This window comes from Salarias fasciatus, chromosome 9, assembly GCF_902148845.1.
Source record: "Salarias fasciatus chromosome 9, fSalaFa1.1, whole genome shotgun sequence".
NCBI classification, from domain to species: Eukaryota; Metazoa; Chordata; class Actinopteri; order Blenniiformes; family Blenniidae; genus Salarias; species Salarias fasciatus.
In genome coordinates this window covers 15,890,203-15,902,346 of record NC_043753.1, presented here as the reverse complement: position 1 = coordinate 15,902,346, position 12,144 = coordinate 15,890,203, and the positions used below count along the sequence as shown (strand labels likewise).

Genomic DNA, 12,144 nt, shown 5'->3' with positions numbered 1-12,144 from the left:
AAACACTTCACAAAAACCAAAACAGGGGGACTTCTCACACTGACACCGGTTTTCATATTTAACTTTTATTTACGTAAGTGACCTATTTTGGTATTTTAAGCAGCAACAACATGACAAATGTGATTATTTTACACTGTGAGTGGTTTGTCAAATCTGTTTGGATTTAGATTTACATTAAAACCAAATCAAATCAAGATAAATATTTCATCAGCAATAAACACATTCAGTCTTATATAAAACATAGTGTGCCATTGTGTCTTTGGCAACATGTTTTAAAAACCTAAACAATACATTCTACCTGTCCTCTAAAACATTTATCAAATATTAATCATTCACTTTTAATGTCAAAGAGAATATTGTATATTCTCATGACTACTGTAGGGGGATTATTGATCTGAGTTGAAATTGACCAACACCATGCTATGGAAACTTGAAAGACAACACTGCTACTGCAATACAACCTTGTGTAGATAAATTCTACATGAATATTGTTAAATACATTTTGGATTAAACTTCCAATTGTTCTCAGCAAAGTACCTCTGAACAAGGCAGTACAATCTCCATCTAATATTTTCTAAATATTATGCTGCTGTGAACATGGTTCCTATTTTTTTTCATGCAACCTTTGCATGTTCACATTACTTTAGTGTAATTATTCTATATATACGTTATTTTAATGTATTTAACTTTAGTAGTTTATTTATTTTCTATAGGTTTTTTTATCTAATGCAACATTAATTCATGTTGGCGCATATGCTGGTGTTATTTTTTTTACAGTTTTTATTAATCCTGGGTGATTTTATGTAGGTGTTTTTCGGTATTCTTATCTGTGGGTGTAATAGTGGCTGGACAGAGTCTTGCTGGAGAATAGAGAAAGCTAAATAGTCCTTGACAATTGCTACCTATAGCTATTTGTGTATATTTTTATGCAAAGCGATACTTTTTTTTTTAAATCAGCAAATCTTGGCACTTGTTTTGAATACCTTTTTGATCAATATTGATCATGCTCCACTATCAGGGTGTAGCAGCACGACATGTGACCCCAAACACAGAGCCAGACTCATGAGGAGACCTGCAGCAGATGGTGTGGCCCCCGCAGAGCCCTGATCTCAACATCATGGAGTCAGCGTGGGATTACATGATGAAACATAAGACACTGAGACAGATTAAATCAACTTCTTCTTCCACCTGCTTTGATAACCTACCTTCCAAATGCCCTGCGGAAAAAAAACAACTAATTTATATATTAAAAAAGTGCCTATTTTGTATAACCTTGAATGAAAAAGCAAAAACATCCAGTTCTCATAATGTTAATATTTTTTGGAAGGTCATTTTTGCATTGTAAATGGTTACATCTCAAATATTCAAAAGCTGATGCATTTTATTATCACGGAGTAACACCACCTTGACAGTGCACCATGTGTAAAACCACAGAACTGCCCTCTTAATGTAATCGACATCATAACTGTGTGTTGAACTGAGCATGGGTCCACCTGGGAGCCGGAGACAGATACCCATCCATTCACACTGAAAAACAAACAATATCTGTGCTGATTGGGCCTCGGCAGACCACAAGATAACAGCGGGGGAGATAAAGTGGTTTTCTGGTCCATTGCCAGTGGTGACGTTGATGTGAGTGTTCGTCCCTCCTCACCTTAGCTGTCAGTCTAATGGAGCCGAGGCCCTCGCGGCCTGGAGTGACCCCACCTGAGAGACGAGTGTATGATGGCACACGGACGGCCGGCAAACAGCAGTAAGTGCAGGCTGTCATCCGCTGATGCTCCTCATAATTAGTATGTAATCTCCCCGCGAACACGATGCTCTCAGTGAGGGTCACCGCCCGCGTCCTGGTGTTTACAATAACGTAAAGGTACAATTGACACCGTGACACAGGTCTCACAGCCACTTTGCACAATCGCAGTCTCTTCTTTCTCAGGTTACTGAGTCCGTCAAGACCGCAGGGCCTTTCCAGATTTGATGACTCGGTACTTGTGTGTAGCTGTGCCTGGGTACATGAGATTAATAAGTGACTGAAGGAAGTCGTCTTGTGATGGACTGATGACCCTGCCCTCATCCACAGTCAACCGCTCATCTAGATAATAACAAATAAAGTTACACCGATTGACAGAATGACAACACATCCACACCACTTTAAGATCTGAGAACAAACACAGGTGTATTTACTTTCTAATCCTGGACATCGAAGACTGCAGTGGCATTTCCCCCTCTGAGAGGATAGAGTGGCACAGCTTCTGCAGCAACACATTTCTACTGATGAATAATTAAAATAAACACACCCTTGATATCAACTTTGATAGGACATAGATGATCTCTTTTTTTCACCGACTTCAAATACATCTGGCGAACTTGTCAGACTGCGGGGCCCTTGAATGTTTTATGAGTGTGGGTGTAGTTCAGTAAGGACTTGGAGTCACAGAATAATCTCTCCCTGCATGAGCCTCTTTCATTGGCCTCCCTGCTTGTTGTTGACATTTTAGGTCTTTCCACATAGTCCACACACACACACACACACACACACATACGCACACACAGGGAGGCTCTGCAATCAAAGGCAATGCATTGTTATCAGGATAGAACAGAAACACTCTGCAGATCACCTGCACAGGGAATCTTGTCAAACTTGTTATACTGTATCAACAGATAATCCCCGAACCAGCAAAAGAGAAGTTCAGCACCAAGAAGCTCGGTGTGGAAACAGTCACTTTAAAAAACCATAAGGGAATATACTGTATTGATTATCCCAAGAAACACACATGAAAAATTAAATAAAATAAATCAAAACGTTGTTGAAGAGGTTTCCCTGCTGTAGGCACAAACATTAGTTTACCCCTGGTGCCGCCTAGTGGTGAAAATCAAAAAGTCTCTTGGAATCACTAATTTGAAAGATTATATAATACATTATATTTGTGTTTTATTCAGTGGATAATCCCTACTGGAAATAAACCATCCATAATAATAATAATAATAATAATAATAATAATAATAATAATAATAATAATAATAATAATAATAATAATAATACTAAAGGCAGAAATTATTGGAAAAAATTATATTGAATCCATGCAATTCACATATTATTATTTAAGTGAAAGTGACTGAGTCAACCATCCAGCTATAAGGTGCAGGAACTGAACTCAAACGGCCTTCACAGATCTGTCATTATCAATCAAACGTCGGGGCCTTTTCCTATCAGAGCGGGGGTGTTAAAGTGATTGAAACCATGAAGGGCACATCTTGTCACTCATCTGCTGAATCAGGGGAAGTTTTAACGAGGCTGATCTTGGCCTTGGGAATACATGAAGTGTCTGGGATTTATCTCACTGAAGGCATGATTAATTCCTTATCTTTCCAAAAATGCCATTTTTTTTTTCTAAAGGAATCAAACAAACATACTGTTGAGTTCCACACTGATGGCAGCAGTTTAGAAGCATGCTTTGCTTGACATACTCATCTTTCAATAATATTTATTTTCAATACGATAAGGTATATAATGAAAACACTTGTAAATAGTGAAAACATTTGCTAAAATGTCCATAAAAACCACAAATATCAAGGTAGAAAGATTGACTGACAATTATCATTTAAATTGTATATGTATTTTATTAGGAGCTTCAGTTCAGACATACAAGCATTTGCTTCAGTAAACTACCTTGTGTTTGGAACACCTTTATAACTAATGGCAGATATAGACAAAACATTTATTAATTTATTTTATTTGTAATTTATCAAATTGGTATATTTAATCATTTTGATTGTACAGTTATTTTTTTTTATAAATTTAATTTAATCGCATTAGACTGAAATGAATCAATCTGAGTCAATTTATCCAAACATGCAAACATGTAAATGTAAATGTAGGCTTCAAGAGGTAAAACAAGCTGACCTGAGAAGCAATCCAGCCTAGAGCCATGTAAGGGAAATAATTACAATTGCAATGAAAACATAAACTTTTATTTTCAAAAGGTTGCTCATTCTAATGCATTTGTTTGTGATTGAGCTGCTGTAGCCCACTTAACACAACACCAAGCCGAACGATCAGTGATGCAGCAGTGAAAGCTGGTTATTACAGCACCATCGAAGGAGGGTGACTTTGTGAAAATAAGCAGACTGGAGGTAACAGAAAATCATGTATCTTTACAAATAAGAGACTTTTGTCAGCATGTGTCTGAATTAAAACACTGTGGCAGAGAGGGTGCTGTATTTTAGGAAGATTTTTTGCAGCAAGGTTAAGTCATATCATTCTCACAATGGACAGATCACCACTGTGTGCCCCTGAGCAAGACCCTCGGCCCCTGATCACCTCCTCGAAGCACCCAAATGTGACTCCCAACCACATCCAACATGGGTCACTGAAGGAAAAGGAAAAGGGGTTTCCCCAAGAGGATTGATGTCATTAGTTTAGTTTTATAAGTCATATTACAGAGAAAATATGGAGGAGAAAAAATAGGAGGTAATTTTATTGATATTCAACTATATATTGTTCAATGAGTCATTTATTAATATAAGATGAAGCTGACATTGAACTTGAGACTGAACACAGTGTGTTCCTGTTTAGTACTTATTCACTTACTCTTTAATTTACTATAATCAGTTGATTAATTAAACAAACTTGATTCTAATTAATTAATTCGTTTTGCTATGTGATTAATTTTGTTGAACTGAATTTGTATGAATTGAGTTGCTATTATTCATTTATTCATTTTGCACGACTTGATTAGATTGGCTGGAATTGAATTTAAATGAGCCACAGAAATTATTTATGTAATAAAAAAAAACGCTGGTTGTGTTTAATTAATTTATCAAATGTCACTGATTTGCTATTGAATTTTAACGAATCTGCCGCTGCGTGCTGAAACACGTGCCTATTTATTTCTTGCGGCGAATCTGCTGCAGCGGAGCGTCAGCCGCGTGTACGTATTTCCAGAGATTTCATCATCCTCTCGGTGGTCCATGCTTCTTCTTCTCCGTAGCGCAGCATCAGCACTGCTGAGGACCAGCCCGGAGATCCGCTCCCTCTGTTCCCTGCTCACGGTCCACTGTGGTCGCTACCAGCCCCGAAACAGGCCGCTTTCCACGTCGGTCCGCCTGTGTAGGAAGAAGAAGAAGACGAGCCTGTGGCTGCAACTGGCGGAAGGACAAACCATGGACGGAAACATCGAGGAGATTCTCGCCCCTCTGAGGCTCGCAGTCAAAGAACAGGTAGCGCCCACCTATCGCCTCGTCTGTCTGGATTGTGTTCGTGATTAGATACGTTTACCCGGCCTCGCGCCCGGCTCACCCGGCCGGCCGCCGGCGGGGCTGTCAATGAATGAGAGCAGCAGCCATTCGCTGCTAGCTCGCTGCTAACGCTAGCTGACAGTCATGTCTGCGCCCTTTGCCACGTTTCAGGGAGCCGTGGCTTCTCTGCAGGCTGTGGTGGGCTGGGTGGGGTTAGGAAAGGACGCCAAGTTTCTGCAGGAAATCTCTACAATCAGCTGACCGCTTTGTAAACATGCCAGCGTGCTGAATTGTGCTTGTAGCCGGTGCAGCAGGCTCTAACCAGCTGTGCGTTTCAGGGAGACCTGGTGCGCCAAATGAAACAGGACGGCGCTCCAGATGTGGATGTTACTAAAGCTGTGGCCGAGCTGAAAGCCAGGAAGAGGACTCTGGAGGCTAAGGTAAGGTCTGACTGAAGATCCTCTGTCAATCCCCGGGTGTTATGTGAGATCAGCAAAAGTTAAAAAGATGTGTGTCACTGCGAATTATCAACCTCCCACCAAATATCCAGAATGTTCCTACTCTTAACCGTCTGTGGTTATTTAATTGGAGAAACTCAAACTCAGGTCAATTTATTAGAAATCTTATAGGTAATTATGCAATCCATCTGTCACAGTTGTTAGTATTCTTGCTTTATAACTACTATTCAATTCAACTGATCTCAAAATGGAGTGTGCTTTATGGCCCTAACTGTCAATGTGAAAACTTCCAGGAACTGGCATTGCAACCCAAAGATGACATCGTTGACAGAACCAAGATGGAGGATACCCTCAAGCGGCGCTTCTTCTATGACCAGGCCTTCGCCATTTATGGCGGTAAGACTCGAATCAGTCGATTATGGACATGATGGTTTTTTGGTTGGTGATCTTATCATATCGCGATGCTCCTTAGGTGTGAGCGGCCTGTATGACTTCGGCCCTGTGGGCTGCGCCCTGAAGAACAACATCCTGCAGGCCTGGAGACAACACTTCATCCAGGAGGAGCAGATCCTGGAGATCGACTGCACCATGCTGACCCCGGAGCCCGTCCTCAAGTAGGTGTCCAAGATGTCAACCGAAGTACAGCTGAGTCTTATATCATGTTTTTCATGGATTTTACAGAAGTTACAAATATCAGAAAGTTCTGAAAGTGTGCCTGGTGGTTCCTGGAGTTGGCTCCCAAAGTGCTGAACTGCAGGTTTTTGTTAACGGGCACATATTAACTTCTGCGATTTCATGCATGGAAGCTGTCTCTACAGCAGCCTTCCATAGCCCGGTTGCAGATACACTTTTTATTTAGAAAAATATGTATGATTTCATAATAAATGTCATTTTCATTAGTTTCCATTCTCGCTGTTTTGTTGATTCTAGCTTTGTTTTTCCCCCTCAAGGACTTCAGGACATGTGGACAAATTTGCTGACTACATGGTTAAAGATGTCAAAAATGGTGAATGCTTCAGGGCCGACCACCTCCTCAAAGGTGAGGTTTTTATAATGTCTCTCTCTCTTTGGTCAGACACTTGGCTCCTGCAGCAAACTTCTCTGCAAGTTTTCAATCTGTGATATTCCTGGGAATGTGCAGAAGTGAGGGATTAATGCAGTCCTAACTTGTCCTGTCAGTAGCTGCCGGCTGGTTGTCGAGTCTTCCAGTATCACTGGTGCGCCTGAGGGAGAATAGAAGTGGCTGGTGTGGCATAAATTTGTTCGGCTGGCAGGATCACAGAGGCTGGAGCTCTGCCAGAAGCTGATGGCAGTGCAGGGACATCATGTCACGTCTGAAATTTCAACACAGAGAATCATTTGAGCAAATGCCAGAAAGATCATACAGCGCGGCTCGAAAATGTTACGTAACAGCTGAAATGTCACATTTTATTTTTTAACTTAGATGGATTACAAGGGATTTAGGCAACATAGTGTAAAACTTTAAAAAATAATAAAACTTCAGGTAAACTCTGGTCTCTTAATGTTAATTGGTTTCACACATTCAGAAATATAATCTTAAACAAAGGTCTTATTTGTTCAGTAGCGCTTCCTTCAACTGTTTGGGGGGGTGGGGTACATTTTTTAATGTCTTTCACTAGTTTTACATTAATCACCTGTCAGAAACGTGTGGAGGAGTGCCTGGTGGTTCCTGGAGTCGGCTCCAAAGTGCTGAACTGCAGGTTTTTGTTAACAGGCACATATTAATGTCTGCAGTTTTATGCATGGAGGCTGTCTCTATAGCAGCCTTCCATAGCCCGGCTGCAGATACACCTTCATTAAAATGCATGTATTGCAGGCTTTTACATTGATGACGGCCATTTTTCATGGTTTGTGCTGCTCACTAGTTTTGGTTTCCATGAGGACTTCAGGACATGTGGACACACTTACTGACAGATGCTTCAGGGTGGACCGAATTTGGCTAAATGTCAGAAAAAAGACGTGCTGCAACTTGAAAATGTTACATAACACCAAAAAACTCATGGCTTAATTTTTAACTTGGATAAATTAAGAGACATTTTATCAACATAGTGTAAAACAAATCTGGGGGGGGTTTGATAAAGTATATTCACACATTTAGTTTTTTTAATTTATTTAGGATTGCAATCCTTTGGAACTTCAGAGCTTGTTGTTAGTTATTCATTTATGGCTTTAAATGCAAACAAACCCAGTAATCTTATAGGTTGTGTTACTTCGCAGCAGGCTGTCTGTACTTTGTTACAAACTCTGCTAAAGTCTTAAAAATAACAAACTCAATAAAAGGTTACCAATTTCTGTGATTAGCAGCTTCAGGAATTTTCTTGTTTCTTGTTTGTGAGGCCTTTGGTTTAAGGAAAAAGAAAAACAGAACAGGAAAGAAATCTTACGGGTCAAGTATTGTAATATACTCACTAACGAGTATATTACATTATTATTATTACATTATATTAAAGAGTAAAACTGAAAAGGCTTGGAATATTTAAGTTTGTGCAATAACTTTTACTTTCACATTTTTGTTTTAATTGTGAGAAAAATTGCCATTTCATTGAAAGATTTTGTATGAGATGTCTGTATGGAAGTGAAGTACAACTGGTTTTAGCATCATTGAGCTATTTTCCAGGCAACACCTGAAGCAATTTAATCTACTGCCAATTATTTAAATATTGTGCATTCTTTTCATTGGAGAGCATTAAGATTGAGGATAAAACGGCTTTATTTGCACTGGGTTGGAGTGAATAAAGCTTTGTGCATGCTGTCAGAGAAGTTTGCCCCAACTTTTTCTTCTTTGTCTGATAGCGCATCTCCAGAAGCTGATGTCTGATAAGAAGTGTTCTGCAGAGAAGAAGGCTGAGATGGAGGAGGTCATCACTCAGGTCAGTGATAGACGAGGGGATAATGCTCGTCTTTAAGTGTCTGTCAACGCTGAAAATCAATTTACACACTTTCAGATGGACAACTTCACCCAACAAGAGCTGACCGACCTCTTCGTGAAGTACAGCGTGAAGTCTCCGACCACAGGAAACGAGCTCACAGCCCCCATCTCCTTCAATCTGATGTTCCAGACGTCCATCGGGCCGGGCGGGAACATGCCAGGGTATAACGTGAAGCACAGCGCGGGCGGAGTAACGTTGTCCTACAGGGTTTCGCAGCGATCGTCACTGATTGTAATCTGTGTGACTTTGCAGCTACCTGCGGCCTGAAACAGCTCAGGGAATCTTTCTTAACTTCAAGCGTCTTCTAGAGTTTAACCAGGGGAAACTGCCCTTTGCTGCTGCTCAAATAGGAAACTCCTTCAGGAACGAAATCTCTCCTCGCTCTGGACTCATCCGCGTTAGGTAAGCGGTGTGGAGGGGGACGAGGACACTTCTCCGAGGCGTGTCATGTGACAGCTAAAAACTAGAATGAGCTGCTTTAATGTTTGTGTGCAGAGAGTTCACCATGGCTGAGATCGAGCACTTTGTGGACCCTGCGGAGAAGTCCCACCCCAAATTCTCCAGTGTAGCCGACCTGGACATCATCCTGTACTCCTCCAAGGCTCAGACCAGCGGCCAGTCGGCACAGGTCATGAGGCTGGGCGACGCCGTGGAGCAGGTGAGTATTCTCTACACTCAAAAGTATCATTATGACCTTAAAGACCCCTTAACAATGTTCCTTGGTGTTTTAGGGAGTGATCAATAACTCCGTCCTGGGCTATTTCATCGGGAGGATCTACCTCTACCTTACTAAAGTTGGTATCGCCAAAGACAAGCTGCGTTTCCGACAGCACATGGACAACGAGATGGCTCATTACGCCTGTGACTGCTGGGACGCCGAAACCAAAACCTCTTACGTACGTTCCTCCGCACTGTTTCCTCACTTCCTCAGCTCGCCGCCGCCACACTGCTCAAATTTGGTCTCTTGCAGGGCTGGATCGAGATTGTGGGCTGCGCTGACCGGTCTTGTTTTGATCTGAAATGCCACTCAAGAGCCACCAAGGTCCCGCTGGTTGCCGAGAAGCCTTTAAAAGAACCGATATCCTTCCATATGTTGTTGTTGTTGTTCGCCATAACTCTGGAGACCCTCCTCGTTTTCCAATATTTTCTCATTTTTGTAAAAGCTCTGGTTTCCCTTAACTTGTCCACACAAAACTGTAAATGTCGTCCAGTTTGAGCCCAACAAAGGTGCCATTGGCAAGGCCTACAAGAAGGACGCCAAGATCGCCATGGAGTATCTGTCCGTGTGCGACGAGTGCTTCATCACAGAGCAGGAGCAGCTGCTCAACGAGACGGGGTGAGCGCCGCTTCTTGTCTCTCTCTTGAATAGCTGCCATTAGTCCTTTCCTCAATTCTTCGATTTCTACATTTTAGAGAGTTCACCATCGAGACAGAGGGCAAGACGTTCAAACTCACAAAGGACATGGTCAGCGTGAAGCGGTTCCAGAAGACTCTGCACGGTGAGAGTCGCTCATGAGAAACGAGATCAGAGTTACTTTCCAGCGCCTTCTTGATCTCATCCAATCTGTGATCGTTTGTATTTGCTGTTCACAGTGGAGGAGGTCGTTCCCAATGTAATCGAGCCGTCGTTCGGCATCGGTAGAATCATGTACACCATCTTCGAGCACACATTCCACGTTAGGGAAGGCGATGAACAGAGAACGGTAAGCTCAGGCCCCTGGAAACTCAAGGAACACTTTACATGTGCTCCACTGCTGGTTTACTGGTTGTCTGGACTCATTTTCGTCTTTTGCTGCAGTTCTTCAGCTTCCCTGCGACGGTAGCTCCATACAAATGTTCCGTCCTGCCTCTGAGTCAAAACCAAGAATTCATGCCGTTCGTAAAGGAATTATGTGAGTGGCGATTCTGAATTAAAAGGAAAAAAACTAAGTAAATAAATGAGGCAGGTACTTACCATGTGTCTTACTCTCCTTCAGCTGAGGCAATGACCAAAAACGGCGTGTCTCACAAAGTGGACGACTCGTCAGGATCCATCGGGAGACGCTACGCCCGGACAGATGAGATCGGCGTGGCGTTCGGCATCACCATCGACTTCGACACAGTGAACAAGACTCCGCACACGGCCACCCTGAGAGACCGCGACTCAATGAGGCAAATCCGGGCCGAGGTACTTGACCGCCGCCACGTTCACACAATGAATTCTTCTACTCAAGCTTTGGTCTGTGCAGTAAATTAAACTCAAATGAATTTTCCCTCCTCAGGTCGGCGAGCTGCCTGTGATCGTTCGAGACTTGGCAAACGGCACGCTGACCTGGGCGGAGGTGGAGAGCAAGTACCCCATCTTCGAGGGACAGGAGACCAGCAAGAAGGACACAGTCGAAGAGTAAAAGTTCACCCGCCTGCCAGCCACTCAATGGAAATCCACAGACTCGTTCACGTCTGCACCACCAGGGAGAAACCTGCGACTGTAATTGTGATTAGGATCAGTGGTGCGCCGAGACACTAATTTGTGTTCCGCACCACTACAATCACTTAAATGTCATGTATTTATCATATCTAACAGTTGTGGAAAAGCTTGCACAGGACTGTTCCTTCACCGATGGGCGTCATTTCATCAACCTATCTCTATGTAATTTTGTTTTAAAAGGGAGAGCGTGTAATCAGGATGTTGTAAGTGGAAGTGAATGTCCACCATTCCAGTTTTCAGGCAGATTGGATTCAGATATTTAACACTTTCAATAAAAACAGCCACTTACTGGACATGGGCAAACAATTGCTTTTTTTGTTGTTGTTTTTTTTCACCACACACTTCAAAGTGAGCCACACATACAGGTCAGTGATCAGTAGTGGACAACATCTGGACCAGAATCCAGCTGAGGAGACGTCGGCCCCCAACAAGGCACAGCATCACCTTTATCAGAGCAGGGGAGAAACGGCGAGCACTAAGTAAGATCCACACCGGAGAGGGAAGCCACCAGGAATATATGTGAAGCAGCAGAAACAAAGCTTCCAGTTGGTTGTGAATCAGAAGGAGAGAAGCTTGAAGTAGCTTAACTGTTTTTAAGTAAGGAAAAATGCACCTGTATACACTCTATAGGATGTGCGGAGCTTAACACTTCTCTTCTGACTCATCCTTTTCTAGGCCTTTGTATCTGCAGAGCTCCAGAACTCATTACGAGTTCAAGTTTGATAAAACTATTGTGCTTTTTTTTTTTTTTTTAGTTTAAAAATGTTCTTCCTTTGACAATACCTGGATGAAAAGTGGAAAAAAAAAAGTTGGGACTGTATTCCAACCACTGGTTTTTCTGCACCACATCTCGATTGATTATTTAAGATAATGAGTACGGAACATGGATAGTTATGAGTCAGGAGGCTAGAGCAGCAGCAGTCAGACATCAGTAAATCCTGTTAAGATAGAAGACCTTTACTATGAAAAGTACAGTGCAAACATGAGCCAAACAGAAGCGAGAAGGGTTAAGCCCCGCCCACCTGTCAAA

The 12,144-nt window shown here is 42.2% G+C and overlaps 1 protein-coding gene and 2 non-coding genes across 3 annotated transcripts; all 3 read left to right on the top strand.

The window, feature by feature from the left end:
• Positions 1–4,935: 4,935 nt before the first annotated feature.
• On the top strand, positions 4,936–11,417 carry LOC115394498 (glycine--tRNA ligase). Its single transcript, XM_030099820.1, has 17 exons — positions 4,936–5,220; positions 5,577–5,678; positions 5,990–6,092; positions 6,169–6,310; positions 6,647–6,735; positions 8,511–8,587; positions 8,663–8,808; positions 8,900–9,049; positions 9,143–9,305; positions 9,379–9,543; positions 9,618–9,725; positions 9,838–9,983; positions 10,061–10,146; positions 10,241–10,350; positions 10,446–10,539; positions 10,624–10,814; positions 10,909–11,417. Exons 1-17 carry the CDS (start codon positions 4,972–4,974, stop codon positions 11,032–11,034), a joined length of 2,247 nt encoding a protein of 748 aa, XP_029955680.1. The 5' UTR covers positions 4,936–4,971; the 3' UTR covers positions 11,035–11,417.
• On the top strand, positions 6,410–6,546 carry LOC115394809 (small nucleolar RNA SNORA84). Its single transcript, XR_003932166.1, has one exon. It is a non-coding gene; the product is annotated as a small nucleolar RNA SNORA84 (small nucleolar RNA).
• LOC115394815 (small nucleolar RNA SNORA84) lies at positions 7,375–7,510 on the top strand. Its single transcript, XR_003932171.1, has one exon. It is a non-coding gene; the product is annotated as a small nucleolar RNA SNORA84 (small nucleolar RNA).
• Positions 11,418–12,144: the final 727 nt, after the last annotated feature.

Bases quoted from the DNA above. Each gene is read 5' to 3' on its own strand.
- LOC115394498 (XM_030099820.1), top strand. From the start codon at position 4,972: ATGCTTCTTCTTCTCCGTAGCGCAGCATCAGCACTGCTGAGGACCAGC. The intron at 9,050-9,142 runs GTAAGCGGTGTG...GTTTGTGTGCAG, and splicing joins TCTGGACTCATCCGCGTTAG to AGAGTTCACCATGGCTGAGA. The intron at 10,147-10,240 runs GTGAGAGTCGCT...TGCTGTTCACAG, and splicing joins GTTCCAGAAGACTCTGCACG to TGGAGGAGGTCGTTCCCAAT.